Here is a 13,549-nt window from a genome sequence, read left to right as displayed (position 1 = left end):
CACATTTTCTCACAGAGAGTGGTGCGTCTGTGGAATTCTCTGCCTCAGAGGGCAGTGGAGGCCGGTTCTCTGGATACTTTCAAGAGAGAGCTAGATAGGGCTCTTAAAGATTGCGGTCAGGGGATATGGGGAGAAGGCAGGAACGTGGTACTGATTGGGGATGATCAGCCATGATCACATTGAATGGCGATGCTGGCTCAAAGGGCTGAATGGCCTACTCCTGCACCTATTGTCTATTGTCTATTGAATTGTGTTAGAGTGCAGGGATTGTTGGTCAGCACTGACTCGGTTGGCTGAAGGGCCTGTTTTCGCGCTGTGTCTCTAAACTAAACTAAACCAGATGTCAGACACCTCCACTGCTTTCACCGTTAGCTGCTGACCCTTGATCCTGCCCTCCCAGAGGAGAACCTGGCCCCATGCCTGTCACTTGTGTCCGTTGAATGCACAAACCTCTGGCCCACTGCTGCACGTTGACACCTAGATAATAACTAATCAAAGGAGAACTACCTTGTGGCTCATCTGCTGCATACCCAGGGTACTGCTGAGGAAGTGCAGCCCTCCTGAAGGGGGCATCTTTCTAATGAGTTGTTAAATCCAGATGCTTTCCAACCAGCTGGATGTAAAAGCCACTGCTGGAAGAGCGGGCAGCGTTTCCTAGTTCCTGCTCAATGTTTATTCCCCAAACAACATCGCTGGTCATTGCTGTGAATCGGATCCTGTGGTGGACAAAGGGGCTGAATCACTTTCTATCATTCTAATGCTGCTTTTTGATATCTATAAGCCACCCAATGTTTCTGGAGGTCACTGAAAACATTACTAACAAGCAGGGCTTCAACAAAGAGCATTGCTATAGTACATCTAATCCACAGTGCTTCTTAGGATCTTTATGCTCAAACCAGCCACAGATGTTCATTTTGGAATACATTTCTGTTTGATGGGGTGTTTGATGTGTTTAATGAATTGCAATATTGAGGGATGATATTTGAAGCATCCTTAACACATTCTATGAGAAAGTTAGCACCGTGAAAATAAATGAGGTCAGTTGTTGAGAGCTGCCTCACTATGTTCAGGAAGTAGAGTCACCTGTTGTCCTTAATCCCTCTTCCTCGTCCCTGAATCCATCAGTTAATTACATTCACATTCATTTCAGCTGGTGCTACTCAAAATCTAAGCAGGAAAGCCAACAGCTCTAAGCCAGCTCATTAAAGCTGGCCTGGAGACCACAAGATCAGGCCACATCAGGAGGAGCCCATGACATTGTTTGCCATTTCCAAGCCCTTAAGATACCAAATATCTCTCTCACGTGCTCAAATTGCAAGGCTCGTCTGGAAAGGAAAGGATACCTCCGTGGCAAAGGAGAATCAGTGGTCATGATGGCCAATCTGCCAGTTTATCCCATTGCACTTTGGTGCGCTGATGCCTGTGATGTTGCCGAAGGCGGGATAGTAGACTACAACTGCATTTTAAGGATGGCACAGTAGCGCAGCGATAGAGCTGCTGTGTCACAGCACTAGAGACCTGGGTTCTGTACGGAGTTTATACGGTTTCCCTGCGACCGTGTGGGTTTTCTCCGGGTGCTCCATTTCCACCCACATTCCAAAGACGTACAGGTTTGTAGGTTAATTGGCTTCTGTAAATTGCCTTTAATATGTAGGACATAAAACTAGTGTATGGGTGATCGATGGTCACAGTCGGTCAAAGGGCCTGTTTCCATATTGTACTTCTAAGCCCTAAGCTCAGAGTGGTGAGGGCTGGTTCTTGTAGGATGTTACCAGGAGTGACAATAGAATCCAAAAGTAGAAGGAACAGCAGATACAAAAAAAAAGGAAAAAAGTGCGGGAGTAACTCAGTGAGTCAGGCAGCATCTCTGACGAACATGGATGGGTTACGTTTCGGGTTGGGACTCTTCCTCAGACTGATTGTGTTGGGGTGGGCTTGGGGGAGAACGCTGGAGAGGGGTTGGGGGAGAGGGAAATAAAGCCTTGCAAGTGATCAATGGATACAGGTGAGGAGGGGTTTTGATTGGACAAAGATCAGAAAAAGTGTGAGTAAAGATAGAACAGGTGTGAATTGTGAAGCCAGAGGAAGGAACATAGATGGAAAGGGGATGGAGGTGGGAGGGAAAAATAGAGAAGTAGGTGCGAATCCAGGTGGTCACAGGCAAGAGAGAGGGAAAAGGGAGGGGTATTTGTAAGTTTATTTCCTAAATTTGGAGAATTCAATGTTAATTCCATGGTAAGTTATCTAAGCCAAACTGTTCGTCCAGTTTGCATGTGGTCACAAACTGTTCCGTCAGTTTGTATGTGGCCGTACTCTGGCAATGGAGGAGACCCAAGACAGAAAGATCAGTATCTTTCTATTAGAAGGGGAGTTAAAATGCTTAGCAATTGGAAGATCCAGCAGACCTCGGCGGATCAAATGCAAATGTTCAGTGAAATGGTTGCCTCGTCTACGCTTGGTCTCACCAATGTAAAGGAGGTCACATTGGTAACACCGGATGTAGTAGATGAGGTTAGAGGAGGTGCATGAGAACCTCTGCTTCACCTGGAAGGACTGCTGGGGTCCCTGGATGGATGTGAAGGAGGAGGTGTTGGGAGAAATGTTACATCTCCTGCAGTTTCAGGGGAAAGTACCTGGGGAAGGGGTGGTCTGGGAGCAGTCTGCAGAAGGCAGAAAGGTGTGGGGATGGGAAGATGTGACTGGTGGTGGGCTCACGTTGGAGGTGGAGGAAATGTCAGAGAATGAAGTGTTAGAGGTGGAGGGGAAAGGTAAGGACCAGGGGAACTCTTGTCTGAAGATCAGTCTGAAGAAGGGTTTCAGCCCGAAACGTCACCTATTTCCTTCGCTCCATAGATGCTGCTGCACCCGCTGAGTTTCTCCAGCAATTTTGTGTACCTTCGATCTTCCTGCATCTGCAGTTCCTTCTTGAACTCTTGTCCCTGTTCTGTCTTGGGTGAGGGGGACTGAGAGCAGAACTAGGGTACACAGAGGAGACATTTGGCAAGGGATCTAACTATGATAGCAGAGTGGAGAAAACTAGGTTTACTAAAGAAAGAGAACATCTTGGGAAAAACATCTTGGGAGCAGATACAGGGGAGACAGAGAAATTGAGAGTAGAGGATAGTGTCTTTGCAAGATGCAGGGCGGGAGGAGGTATGGTCAGATAACTATGGGAGTCGGTATGTTTGTAGTAGACGTTGGCTGATAGTCTGTTCTCTGTGATGGAGACACAGCGATCAAGAAAGGGGGGGAAAGTGTCAGAGATTGTACAAGTGTAAATCCAAAAGTGGAGTTTCCTCGAATCTTTAGAGGTGTTGTCAGGATGGATGGATGACATTGGAGGTGTACACGTACCTCCTCTGTAGCAGGCCCCTCACTGCAATTCTGGCCAATCCAGGCAAAGGACCTACTCCAAACCAACAGATGTATTCAAGCAGAGCTGCTGCCCAATGCAGGATTCAACACTGAACCTATTTCACACTGCTGGGCTGACTCTCTTTCATTATACCACCTCCCCGTGGCCCACAACATCCCTTTCCCTGTGGCTGGCTCCCTTCCCTGTATCACAAAAGGGAAAGCCCATCATGCCCACATCTGCATGGGGATTGCAGTGGAACCTGATGTGGAATTAATGTCTTTCCGCAGATGCCGGAAGAGCAGGCGTTTTGTGTCCTGGTGAAGATCATGTATGACTACGGTCTGCGAGAGCTCTACAAAAACAATTTTGAAGATCTTCATTGCAAGTTTTACCAGCTGGAAAGGCTACTCCAGGTATTGGCCATGTTTTTTTCTAGTATTTTGTTGGTTCACATGCTTGATCAATTGTGTTTTATCATTAATGTTTTATTATTATTAATGTTTAGTGTTTTCTGAGTCATTCATAACTGTCACTGTATGTTACTTGTGGGCGGAGCCCCAAGGTATGTGAATACTTGGCCAATAAACTTACTTACTTAAGTAAAATTTGGGTTAATTTGCATGAAATCTAACTTGCATGTGTTTTAAAAAAAGGAAGTTAATGTATGTGGGTGGAGTGGATTTGGATCAGTAGCCTATTGATCTTCGTGTCAGAAGGTAGTCCTTAGGTGGAGGACTGCTGTGACGAGGAGGTGGGTTGCGCAGAGGAGGTGGGTTGGTGCACACCCCCGTGGATGAGAGGCATTGCATTTGTGGGTTCAGGAGTATAAGCCCAATACAGGGGAGTGGAAATTGTTTGGTTGTCTCTATGTTCAGAACCACCCATTTTTCTATTCCAGTTCAGCACTTACTTTCTCAGAAGCACATGCTGTCTTTATTTTTCTAGGAGAGAGGAGCAATGTTAAATCCATTCGTTAACACAAAATGCAGGAGTAACTCGGTAGGTCAGGCAGCATCTCTGGAGAAAATGGTGAGGTGATGCTTCAAGTTAGAACCGTCCTTCAAACTGAAGTCTGAAGTTACTCCAGCATTTAGTGGCTATTTTTGGTATCAACCAGCACCTGCAGTTTCTTTTTATTACTTAAATCCATTGATTCCGTAGAAGGGTTCCAACTCAAAATGTCGCCCATCCATTCCTTCCACAGATGCTGCCCGACCCGCTACGTTACTCCAGCACTTTGTGTTTTACTGAAGATCCATTGCCAATCATTGTCATTCTGCAAGCTTTGTAATCTATCCTCCATTTTGTCCTTTTTTTCCAACATTAAGTGTGCCATATAGAATACAGTCTTTGTCTTTGAATGTTTATCACTGCAGTGGACATGGAGTTAGGCTTTGAAATTTGCTGCCTAGGCAAATAGTATGTTGTGTGAATTACTGGTGTTGAAGCTTCCCAATTTTCAAATCCATCGAGGTAGTTGGAATTAAAAGAGGAGCTGTGTGTACCATAGGACACAGTGTGGGGGGGGGGGGGGGGGGGGGGGGGGGGGGGGGGGACCAGAACACCTCAAATTTTTAATACACTGGCGATAAATTGAAGGACACATCCAAGCTTAGATTTGACCAAACTGATCTTGCTGTTACCCATGTATACCCAGAGTATATGAAATGATTCAATTAATTGTCATTGTCAGTGTACAGTGTCAGTATACTCACTTTGATTTATTACTTCAAAAGACATAATAACACAAGGCTCAAATTTAAAGTCTAGCTTCTGTAAGATTTTAATTAAACTTCATTATCATAAACAATTGTAGCACACCTCGTTCTGCTGTTCAACTTTCGTTCTTCTTCTATTTATAGAATTCAATTACCAGTTGCGTATATCAACCTCCAATACTGCTTAAATAGGTTTACATTGTTTAAAGTAAATACATATCAAAAGAAAAATTCCGATCAAGAGCTGCAACCGCACTGGATCCACAGCTGCATTAATGTTGTACTCTTGCTATTTCACATTGAATTGAATACTTTATTGTCACATGTGACAAGTCGCAGTGAAATTCTTTGTTTGCATATCCACGGTATGCAAATAGTCGCCCATAAAGGGCACTTACAGTTATAAATTCTCCTGCACCAGTTCCCATTTTGTTCCTCCTCCCTCCCTCACCGCGGTCTGCCCACGCCGAGTCGGTATGGGCCATGTTCAGTGGATGTCGCTCATGCCGCTGAGGCACACTTGCACTCAAGACACGCTCTAGGGCAATCAATATTTCTTAAAACACAGATTACATAATCACGCTAGAAGATAGACACAAAATGTTGCAGTAACTCAGCGGATCAGGCAGCATCTCTGGAGAAAAGGAATAGGTGACATTTTGGGTGGAGACCCTTCTTCAGACTGCACAGTGATGGTGAAAGGAATAAATGTTTTGGGTGACAGATGGGATGGGGTGCAAATCAATTATTCCAAATCCACACCAAAAGTCAAAACTGCAGATGCTGGGTTATACTAAAGATAACTCGGTCTGAAGAAGGGTCCAGTCCTGAAAACGTCACCTGTCCTTTTTTCTCTGGATGCTGCCCGACCCACTGATTTACCGCAGCATTTTGTGTCTATAAAAGCTCAGTTGCCTGGCAGCAGGCTCGCAGATTGGTCACAGTCACGCCACCACATTTCTGACAAATAACAAATGTGTGAAAAAAAAACACTCAGCTGTATCCTGGTAACCTTGCTGGGTCATATACGAAATTAGAAGTCACATCAATAAATTATATAATGGAACCTTATCTATTTATATACTGAACCTAACAAATGTCAGCATCTCATCCAATCTTGTTCAGGTAACATTTCCAGTTGTTGTAGCTTCAATCATCAGTGCTAATCAGCTTGGAAATGTGTTTTCTCTTCGGGGCTGTGTTGTACTTTTATAATACAGTCACTGTGTTCATTGATGCTAGGAATCTGGGATAAAAACAGATGCTGGAAACACTCAGCAGGTCAGGCAGCAATTGTGAAGAGAGGAGCAGGTTCATATTCCTGACCTTTTTATCCAAACTACTCTGATAAATGGTCCCTTCCCTGTTGCTGTGTGTAAGAAGGAACTGCACATGCTGGTTTAAACCGAATAAAGGCACAAAAAGCTGGAGTAACTCAGCGGGACAGGCGGCATCTCGGGAGAGAAGGAATGGGTGATTTTTCGGGTCGAGACCCTTCTTCAGACTGAAGAAGGGTCTCTACCCGAAAAGTCATCCATTCCTTCTCTCCCGAGATGCCGCCTGTCCCGCTGAGTTACTCCAGCTTTTTGTGTCTACTTTCCCTGATGTTGTCTGACCTGCTGATGTTCCCAGCATTTGCAGCAATGTTTTGGTTCCAAACTGCTTTTGCTGGCCTTCCCATCCCTCGTTCACTATCTCCCATTTCTCCATTCCAACAATTGGCTGATTAGATTCAGATTTGTATTTTCAAAATACATCTTGTTGGAATGGAGTCTTGGTGCTAGTGATACAGATGGCCACTGAACAATGGACAAGAGTAGAATACAATTCCTTTATATTCCGCTCCCTCTATTGCAAAACCTATGTTGTTAACTTCATTCATTGGGAAAATGTCGGCCGCACCTTGTCTACGAAGAGGTGAGCCAGTTTGTGCTGCCAGTTACTTGGGGAAGTGAGTGTTAAGAGTAAAACCCCTGATTGTTGCTCATTGTTTGCAGGAGCAGCTGCCGGAACTCTACAACCACTTTGTGGACCTGAACCTGGAGGCACACATGTATGCTTCACAGTGGTTTCTCACGCTCTTCACTGCCAAGTTCCCCCTCTGCATGGTCTTCCACATCATCGACCTGCTGCTCTTCGAGGTAACCACTCTCATACCCACACTCCTATAGACGCACACACGCTTGTTACAGTGAAAAAAATAGCTCGCAACATCTGTTCTGGAGTAAGATAGAAATGTGCTCATTCAATCGGCCTTTCACCTACAGGGAAAGAATGGTCTGTGCACCCTGTGGCTGAACAATCCACACGCTATCCACAGTGGCACAGCATTCATATACATGCTTAGAGATAGAACAATTGCAGTTTGGCAATATACTGCGGTTTAATTATCACTCGGGAGCCAACCCCAGATAATAAATTGATCAATTGTTACTGATATTATTCTGCAAGGTCTCCTATCATTTCTGTAATCTTAAACTCGCTCTCACATAATAATAATAATAATATTTATTTTATTGTCATTGCACAGAGGTACAACGAGATTTGGTATGTAGCTTCCATCCGATGTAATAACTTAATTAGCTAAAAATTTAGACACCCAGAGAAACATGATTTTTTTTTTTTTAAATCAAAAAACAGTTAAAACAGTATAATGTGCAAATAGATCTGAGCCGGCTCGATGTGCGACGTGACCATCCGAGGGAGACAGTTCATGGGGGTGGGGGGCACTCAGCAGGGCCGGTTCAGAGCAGCTATAGCTCTGGGGATGAAGCTGTTCCTAAGTCTGGAGGTGCGGACGTAGAAGGCCTTGTAACGTCTGCCGGATGGTAGAAGTTCGAACATGTTAATGTTAATGCACACTTGTTCACACACATTGCATAATGGTGTACATTCATTCACGCACACCCTTACAAACATACACACTCGTTTACAGATGCTGCACAGACATGCACACTCGTACAGACTCAATAAAAATGCCGTACGCATGCACACAATGTGTAGGACAGGTCCCTCTCCTGCCTACCCAGTCTACAGTGGCCAGGATTGAACTGCCACCCTTTGATGCAATAGATGACAATGAACCAGCATTCGGTATTCAGTGCAGATGTTTCTGTATTTGAGGTAGAGAGACAATACTAACCTTAATGTTGACATAGCCTTCCCTTTCTCCTTACCCCAACATTCAGCAAGCTGAGCCCCAGATACACACTGGAGGGTTATTCCATCAATGATCGCTAATGCACTGCTTTATACACACAATCAAACACACTAACTCTCCTCCATTGTCGGAGTGAGGTCAAATGCAAATTGGAGGAACAGCACTTCATATTTCACTTGGACAACATACAATCCAGCAGTATGAATATTGATTTCTCTAACTTCAAGTAACCCTTGCATCCCCCTTTCTCCTTCCCTCCCCTATCGTACTAGTTTTACTGGCGTCCTGGTGAGTTTTATTGTCTGTATAACCCGTTTTCCCCTAACCCTCAGCCAACAATGGACTGTTTCCTTGGATCATCGTTACTTTTTTACATACCTTTCATTTCTTTGTTGTATATCGCCATCTATATCTCTCGTCTCCTTTTCCTCTAACTCTCAGTCTGAAGAAGGGTCTCGACCTGAAATGTCACCCATTCCTCCAGAGAGGCTGTCTGCCCCGCTGAGTTATTCCAACAGTTTGTGTCTATCTTCGGTGTAAACCAGTATCTTCAGTTCCTTCTACCACACTAACTCTCAAATACAGGGACAACCTCTAATATATCTAAGGTAGACAAAAATGCTGGAGAAACTCAGCGGGTGAGGCAACATCTATGGAGCGAAGGAAATAGGCAACGTTTCGGGTCGAAACCCTTCTAATATATCTACTCTTTTTAATACTGAATTAATCTCTAAAACATACGTTTGACCTCAAAGCACACTTGTTAGCTATTCACTCAAAATCTAATGCAAACTTGTGCTGTTTCAGCACATACTGTCCCAAATCCCTGCTCAGCAATACATGGCCTGCCTACATACAAGCTGTGTGTGAGAGTGAGCCCCATGGCATTGGTCTGCAGTCAGAATGAGCTCCCATAGGATTGGACACTAGTGGGAGTCAGCATCGTTGAAAGCATCTTATCAGAAGGCATCATAACTTGGTTTGGCAACTCTTCTGCCCAAGACCGCAAGAAATTGTGGTGAGTTGTTAGACAGATTCCATCTATTCACCCTATCTACATGTCAGTCATGTGCTTCAATGTTGAGAACTCTAAATGTTGCCTTGTCGGTTGTGTTTGAGTTTGACTTGATTGTATTTATGTATAGTATACCTGATCTGTTTGGATAGCATACAAAACAAAGCTTTTCACTGTACCTTGGCACATGTGACGATAACAAACCTAAATCTAAACCTCTATCTTTATGAAACGTCACTTGTACTAAACCTTCTGTCAACATTCTTTGCTCTAAGGAGGTGTTGTAGCTTCTGCAGTCTAACTTATCGCTGAAATCCTCATCCTTTGAAACATTCCATTAAATATCATCTGCATCCTAGCTAGGATTTTCACATCCTTCCTAAAATCTGGTGGCCTGAATTGGACACCGTACTTCATCTGTGTCCTAAACGGTATATTATAACCCTAAACCTCTCTTATAAATCTATGCTTTACTCGTGCCTCTCTCAATATATCCTGCAGATTTCAATCCTTTATATACTTACACACCCAAATATCTCTATTCCTGCATACCCCTTGAAAACTGTCCATTGACTAGATCATTCTTGCATATTTTCTGCCACAGTGTTTCACTTAACATTAAACTTCATCTGCCATTCGTCTGCCCATTTGGCCAACTTGGTTGTGTCTCACAGTTCAAACTTGTCGTCACTCCTCACTACACTTCCAAGGTTTGTGTCACTTGCAGATGTGAAAATTTGACCCCCCACATCCGTATCTGCCTTTAAAACAAGCAGCGTATTCAGCACGGACATCAGAGGAATCCCACTGTCTCCCATCCTCCAGTCTGCGAAACCACCATTGCTCTCTGCTTTCCCCTATTAAGCCAATCACCTATCCAGCCATCTATTGGGACTCTATTGCCACAGGTTACAACTTTGTGAACTAGGCTTGTGTATGGAACTTTATCAACCACTTGAAAATTAATATCGATGACATCTACTATATTCCTTACACTGACCTTCTCAGCTACCTCATGGAAAAAATCAATTAGATTATTTACCATTAACCGGTCTTTTATTTATACCAAATTCTTCAAGATCCTTTCAATGTTTCTAGGTCATTGATTCTAAAGTTTCCCCATAGATGTTAAACAGAATATTCTGTGATTGCAGTGCACATTTTGAACAAGAATGTTATATTTGACCATTTTCTAATCCGTTGGCACCTCCCCTATGTTTTGGGAGGATTGGACGGTTATTGTGGCCGTACCTCCATTTCCACCTTCCTTGGCAATGTAGGATGTGTTATCTTAGAATTATTTACTGAAAGCATAGCAAGTCTTTCCTGCACATCCGCCTTTTGTTTTCACTTCATTGGGCTGAAATGCATTTTGTGCCCGCTGTATAGAAAAGTACAATGGATAACTTCTCTTGGGCAGCACATTTCAGGCATTGAGGTGTGAAACTACAGAACACATTGGAGCTCAGATGTCAATTGACGTGACTTTTGCTCCGCAGTTGGCTCAGCATTAAATTATGGGGATTCTGTACAAAACAAAGTCATAGAAAGGTAATATTTACTCTGCGATAATTAGTGAGTCTGCTGCAGGGTCGGTGGAGCCTGATCTTGGTAGACAAGTTGCACACTTTTGAAGCACATGATTGGAGACTCTGGGACTGGTTATGAGGAGGACTAATGAATGCTGGACAGCTAAGAGGGAGGCTGGAGAGCACAGGCATGACCAAGAAGGAGACAAATGGGTACTGTTAATCCTCCAAAATGCAAAGTTGGCAGGTCAGAAGATCTCGAAGTTCTGCACTGTTGGGTTTTAATATAGAATAGTACCGCACAGGAACAGGCCCATTGGTCCACAGTGTCTGTATCGAATATGATTCCAAGTTAAACTAATCTCTGCCTGCATGTGATCCATATCCCTCCATTCCCTGCATATCCATGTGTGTACAAAACCTCTTAAATGCCACCATCATATCTGCCTCCGTCACCACCCCTGGCTGTAGATTCCAGGCACCCACCGCTCTCTAGAAAAAAAAAACTTGCCCAGCACATCTTTAAACGTTGGCCCTCTCACCTTAAAGCTATGCCCCCTTGTCTTTGACATTTCCACCATGGGGGAAAAAGGTTTTGACTGTCAACCCTCTCTATACCTCTCATAACTTCTTTTATCTCCCCTCAGCCTTTGACACTCCAGAAAGAACAATCCAAATTTGTCCAACCATGTTTATAGCTAATACCCTCTAATGCAAACAGCATTCTGACGAACCTCTTCTGCACCCTCTACAAAACCTCTACTAAAATCCTTCCTATAATGGGGCAAACCAGAACTGCACACAATATCCAAATGGAGCCTAACCAAAGTCCTATACAGCTGCAATATCATTTCCTGATTCTTACACTCGATGCACCAACTGAGGAAGGCAAGCATACCATATGCCTTACCAATCTCTTTGTTGCCACTTTCAGGGAGCTATGGACATGGAGCCCAATATCCCTTTGTACATCAGTGCTGTTAAGGATCTTACCATTAACTGTATACCTTCATCTTATACAGTTTTAACATTGAATTCTCCAATTTTAAGTAACCGCTAACATCCGCCCTCCTCCCCATGCCTGTGCCCCATTTGAACTTGCACCTATATCCCCCCTCCCTCTTCTCTCATGTTCCTTCCTCTGGCTCCACAATTTGTAACTCTTCAACCCTACTGCCTTATGCCCCGTCCCACTTAGCAAACCTGAACAGAAACCTCTGGAGACTTTGCGCCCCACCCAAGGTTTCTGTGAGGTTCCCGGAGGTTTTTGTCAGTCTCCCTACCTGCTTCCACTACCTGCAACCTCTGGGAACTACACGGAAACCTTGGGTGGGGCGCAAAGTCTCCAGAGGTTTATGTTCAGGTTTCCTAAGTGGGACAGGGGCATTACACCTTATTGCTTCAACCTCTGGCCTTTGTTCCAACCATCTGCCTATCAAAAATCCCCGACACCCATGTCCACCAATTAACTGCCCCACTTTGCCCTGCCCCCCAGGCGAGTTCCTCCCCCCCCCGCCCACCCCTAAATCAGTCTGAAGAAGGTTCCCGTCCTGAAAGGTCTGCATGTTACACCAGAAATGCTGCCTGACCCACTGAGTTACTCTAGCATTTTGTGTCCTTTTGCAACATCTTACGCTTGCTCAGATTCAACTCAATACAGACTGTAGATATCTTCTCTATCATTAATCAGCCTGATTTTTTTTTTTTACCAGCCCCTTACTATTTATATTCTATAAATTTGTTCCCTGTTATATTGCCTACCATTTTTTCCTTTTATTTTTTATGTGCCTTCCTTTTCAGCTTGTAATGTTCAGCCTGGTTCTCACTGTCATAAATCTTTTCTTCACATCTCTCAGTGTGCCAATGGTTATGCCAGAATTATACACAACCGTCCAAATATGATCTAAAACTTGCAATTTTATAGTCCCTCTCTTAACCTCGGGTCATCCAGACGGTTTCAGAACTAATAACGTTCTTTATGCTTGTAGTCTTGGTTCCAATGTAGGAAAGAACAGCCAGCTGTCGGCTTGCACACAGTAAGTTCTTGTGAGTTTGTGATTCTGACTAGATTACCTGCCTAGTTATAATGACCAGCTAATCAGCCTTCATGATATAGTGAATATATGAATATTATCCAGAACACCTAGGATGGCCCCACTTCCAGTGTGTCTCTTCAAAATACGTGGATTTAATTTTGTGTCCAGCTGAGAGAGGTTACAGATGCTGGAGTTAGCACCTTGCTCCAGAGACTACACCTCTGACAGTGCAGCATCCCTCAGTGCTACACTGAGATATCAGTCTTGATCTTTGTGCTCATTTCTGAAATGGGACATAAACTCACAAACTTTTGACTCTGAGGCAAGAATTCAATCAACGACGTTGATTGAGGCCAAGATTTCATCTAAATTTTAACACGACCACTCGCGCAGAAGTGGGTGGCATGGTGGCACAGTGGTAGAGCTGCTGCCTTACAGTGCCAGCGACCCAGGTTTGATCCTGACAACATGTGATGCCTGTATGAAGTTTGTACATTCTCCCGTGACCGCATGGGTTTTCCCCACGTGTTCCGGTTTCCTTCCACATTCCAAAAATGTGCAGGTTTGTAGGATAATTGGCTTTGGTAAAAATTGTAAATTGTCCCTGGTGTGTAGGATAGTGTTAGTGTACAGGGATCGCTGGTCGTTGCAGATTCAGTGAGGCGAGGGGGCTTCTCTAAACTGAACTAAAAGTAACACAAATGCTTGAAATTGGAAATAAAAATTGAGAATG

At 44.0% G+C, this 13,549-nt stretch overlaps 1 protein-coding gene across 2 annotated transcripts in view; it reads left to right on the top strand.

Annotated features, from left to right (window-relative positions):
- rabgap1l (RAB GTPase activating protein 1-like) overlaps positions 1 to 13,549 on the top strand; it is a 268,209-nt gene that overhangs the window by 162,733 nt on the left and 91,927 nt on the right. For both annotated transcript variants that reach the window (XM_055642029.1, XM_055642027.1), the window contains exons 16-17: positions 3,646 to 3,771; positions 7,074 to 7,217. In XM_055642029.1, the coding sequence (XP_055498004.1) occupies positions 3,646 to 3,771; positions 7,074 to 7,217 (270 nt within the window). The remainder of the gene's footprint in view (positions 1 to 3,645; positions 3,772 to 7,073; positions 7,218 to 13,549) is intronic.

This window comes from Leucoraja erinacea, chromosome 10 (assembly GCF_028641065.1).
Source record: "Leucoraja erinacea ecotype New England chromosome 10, Leri_hhj_1, whole genome shotgun sequence".
In the NCBI taxonomy this organism is placed as follows: Eukaryota; Metazoa; Chordata; class Chondrichthyes; order Rajiformes; family Rajidae; genus Leucoraja; species Leucoraja erinaceus.
The sequence above is the reverse complement of the archived record's forward strand: the minus strand, read 5'-3'. Positions and strand labels throughout refer to the sequence as shown.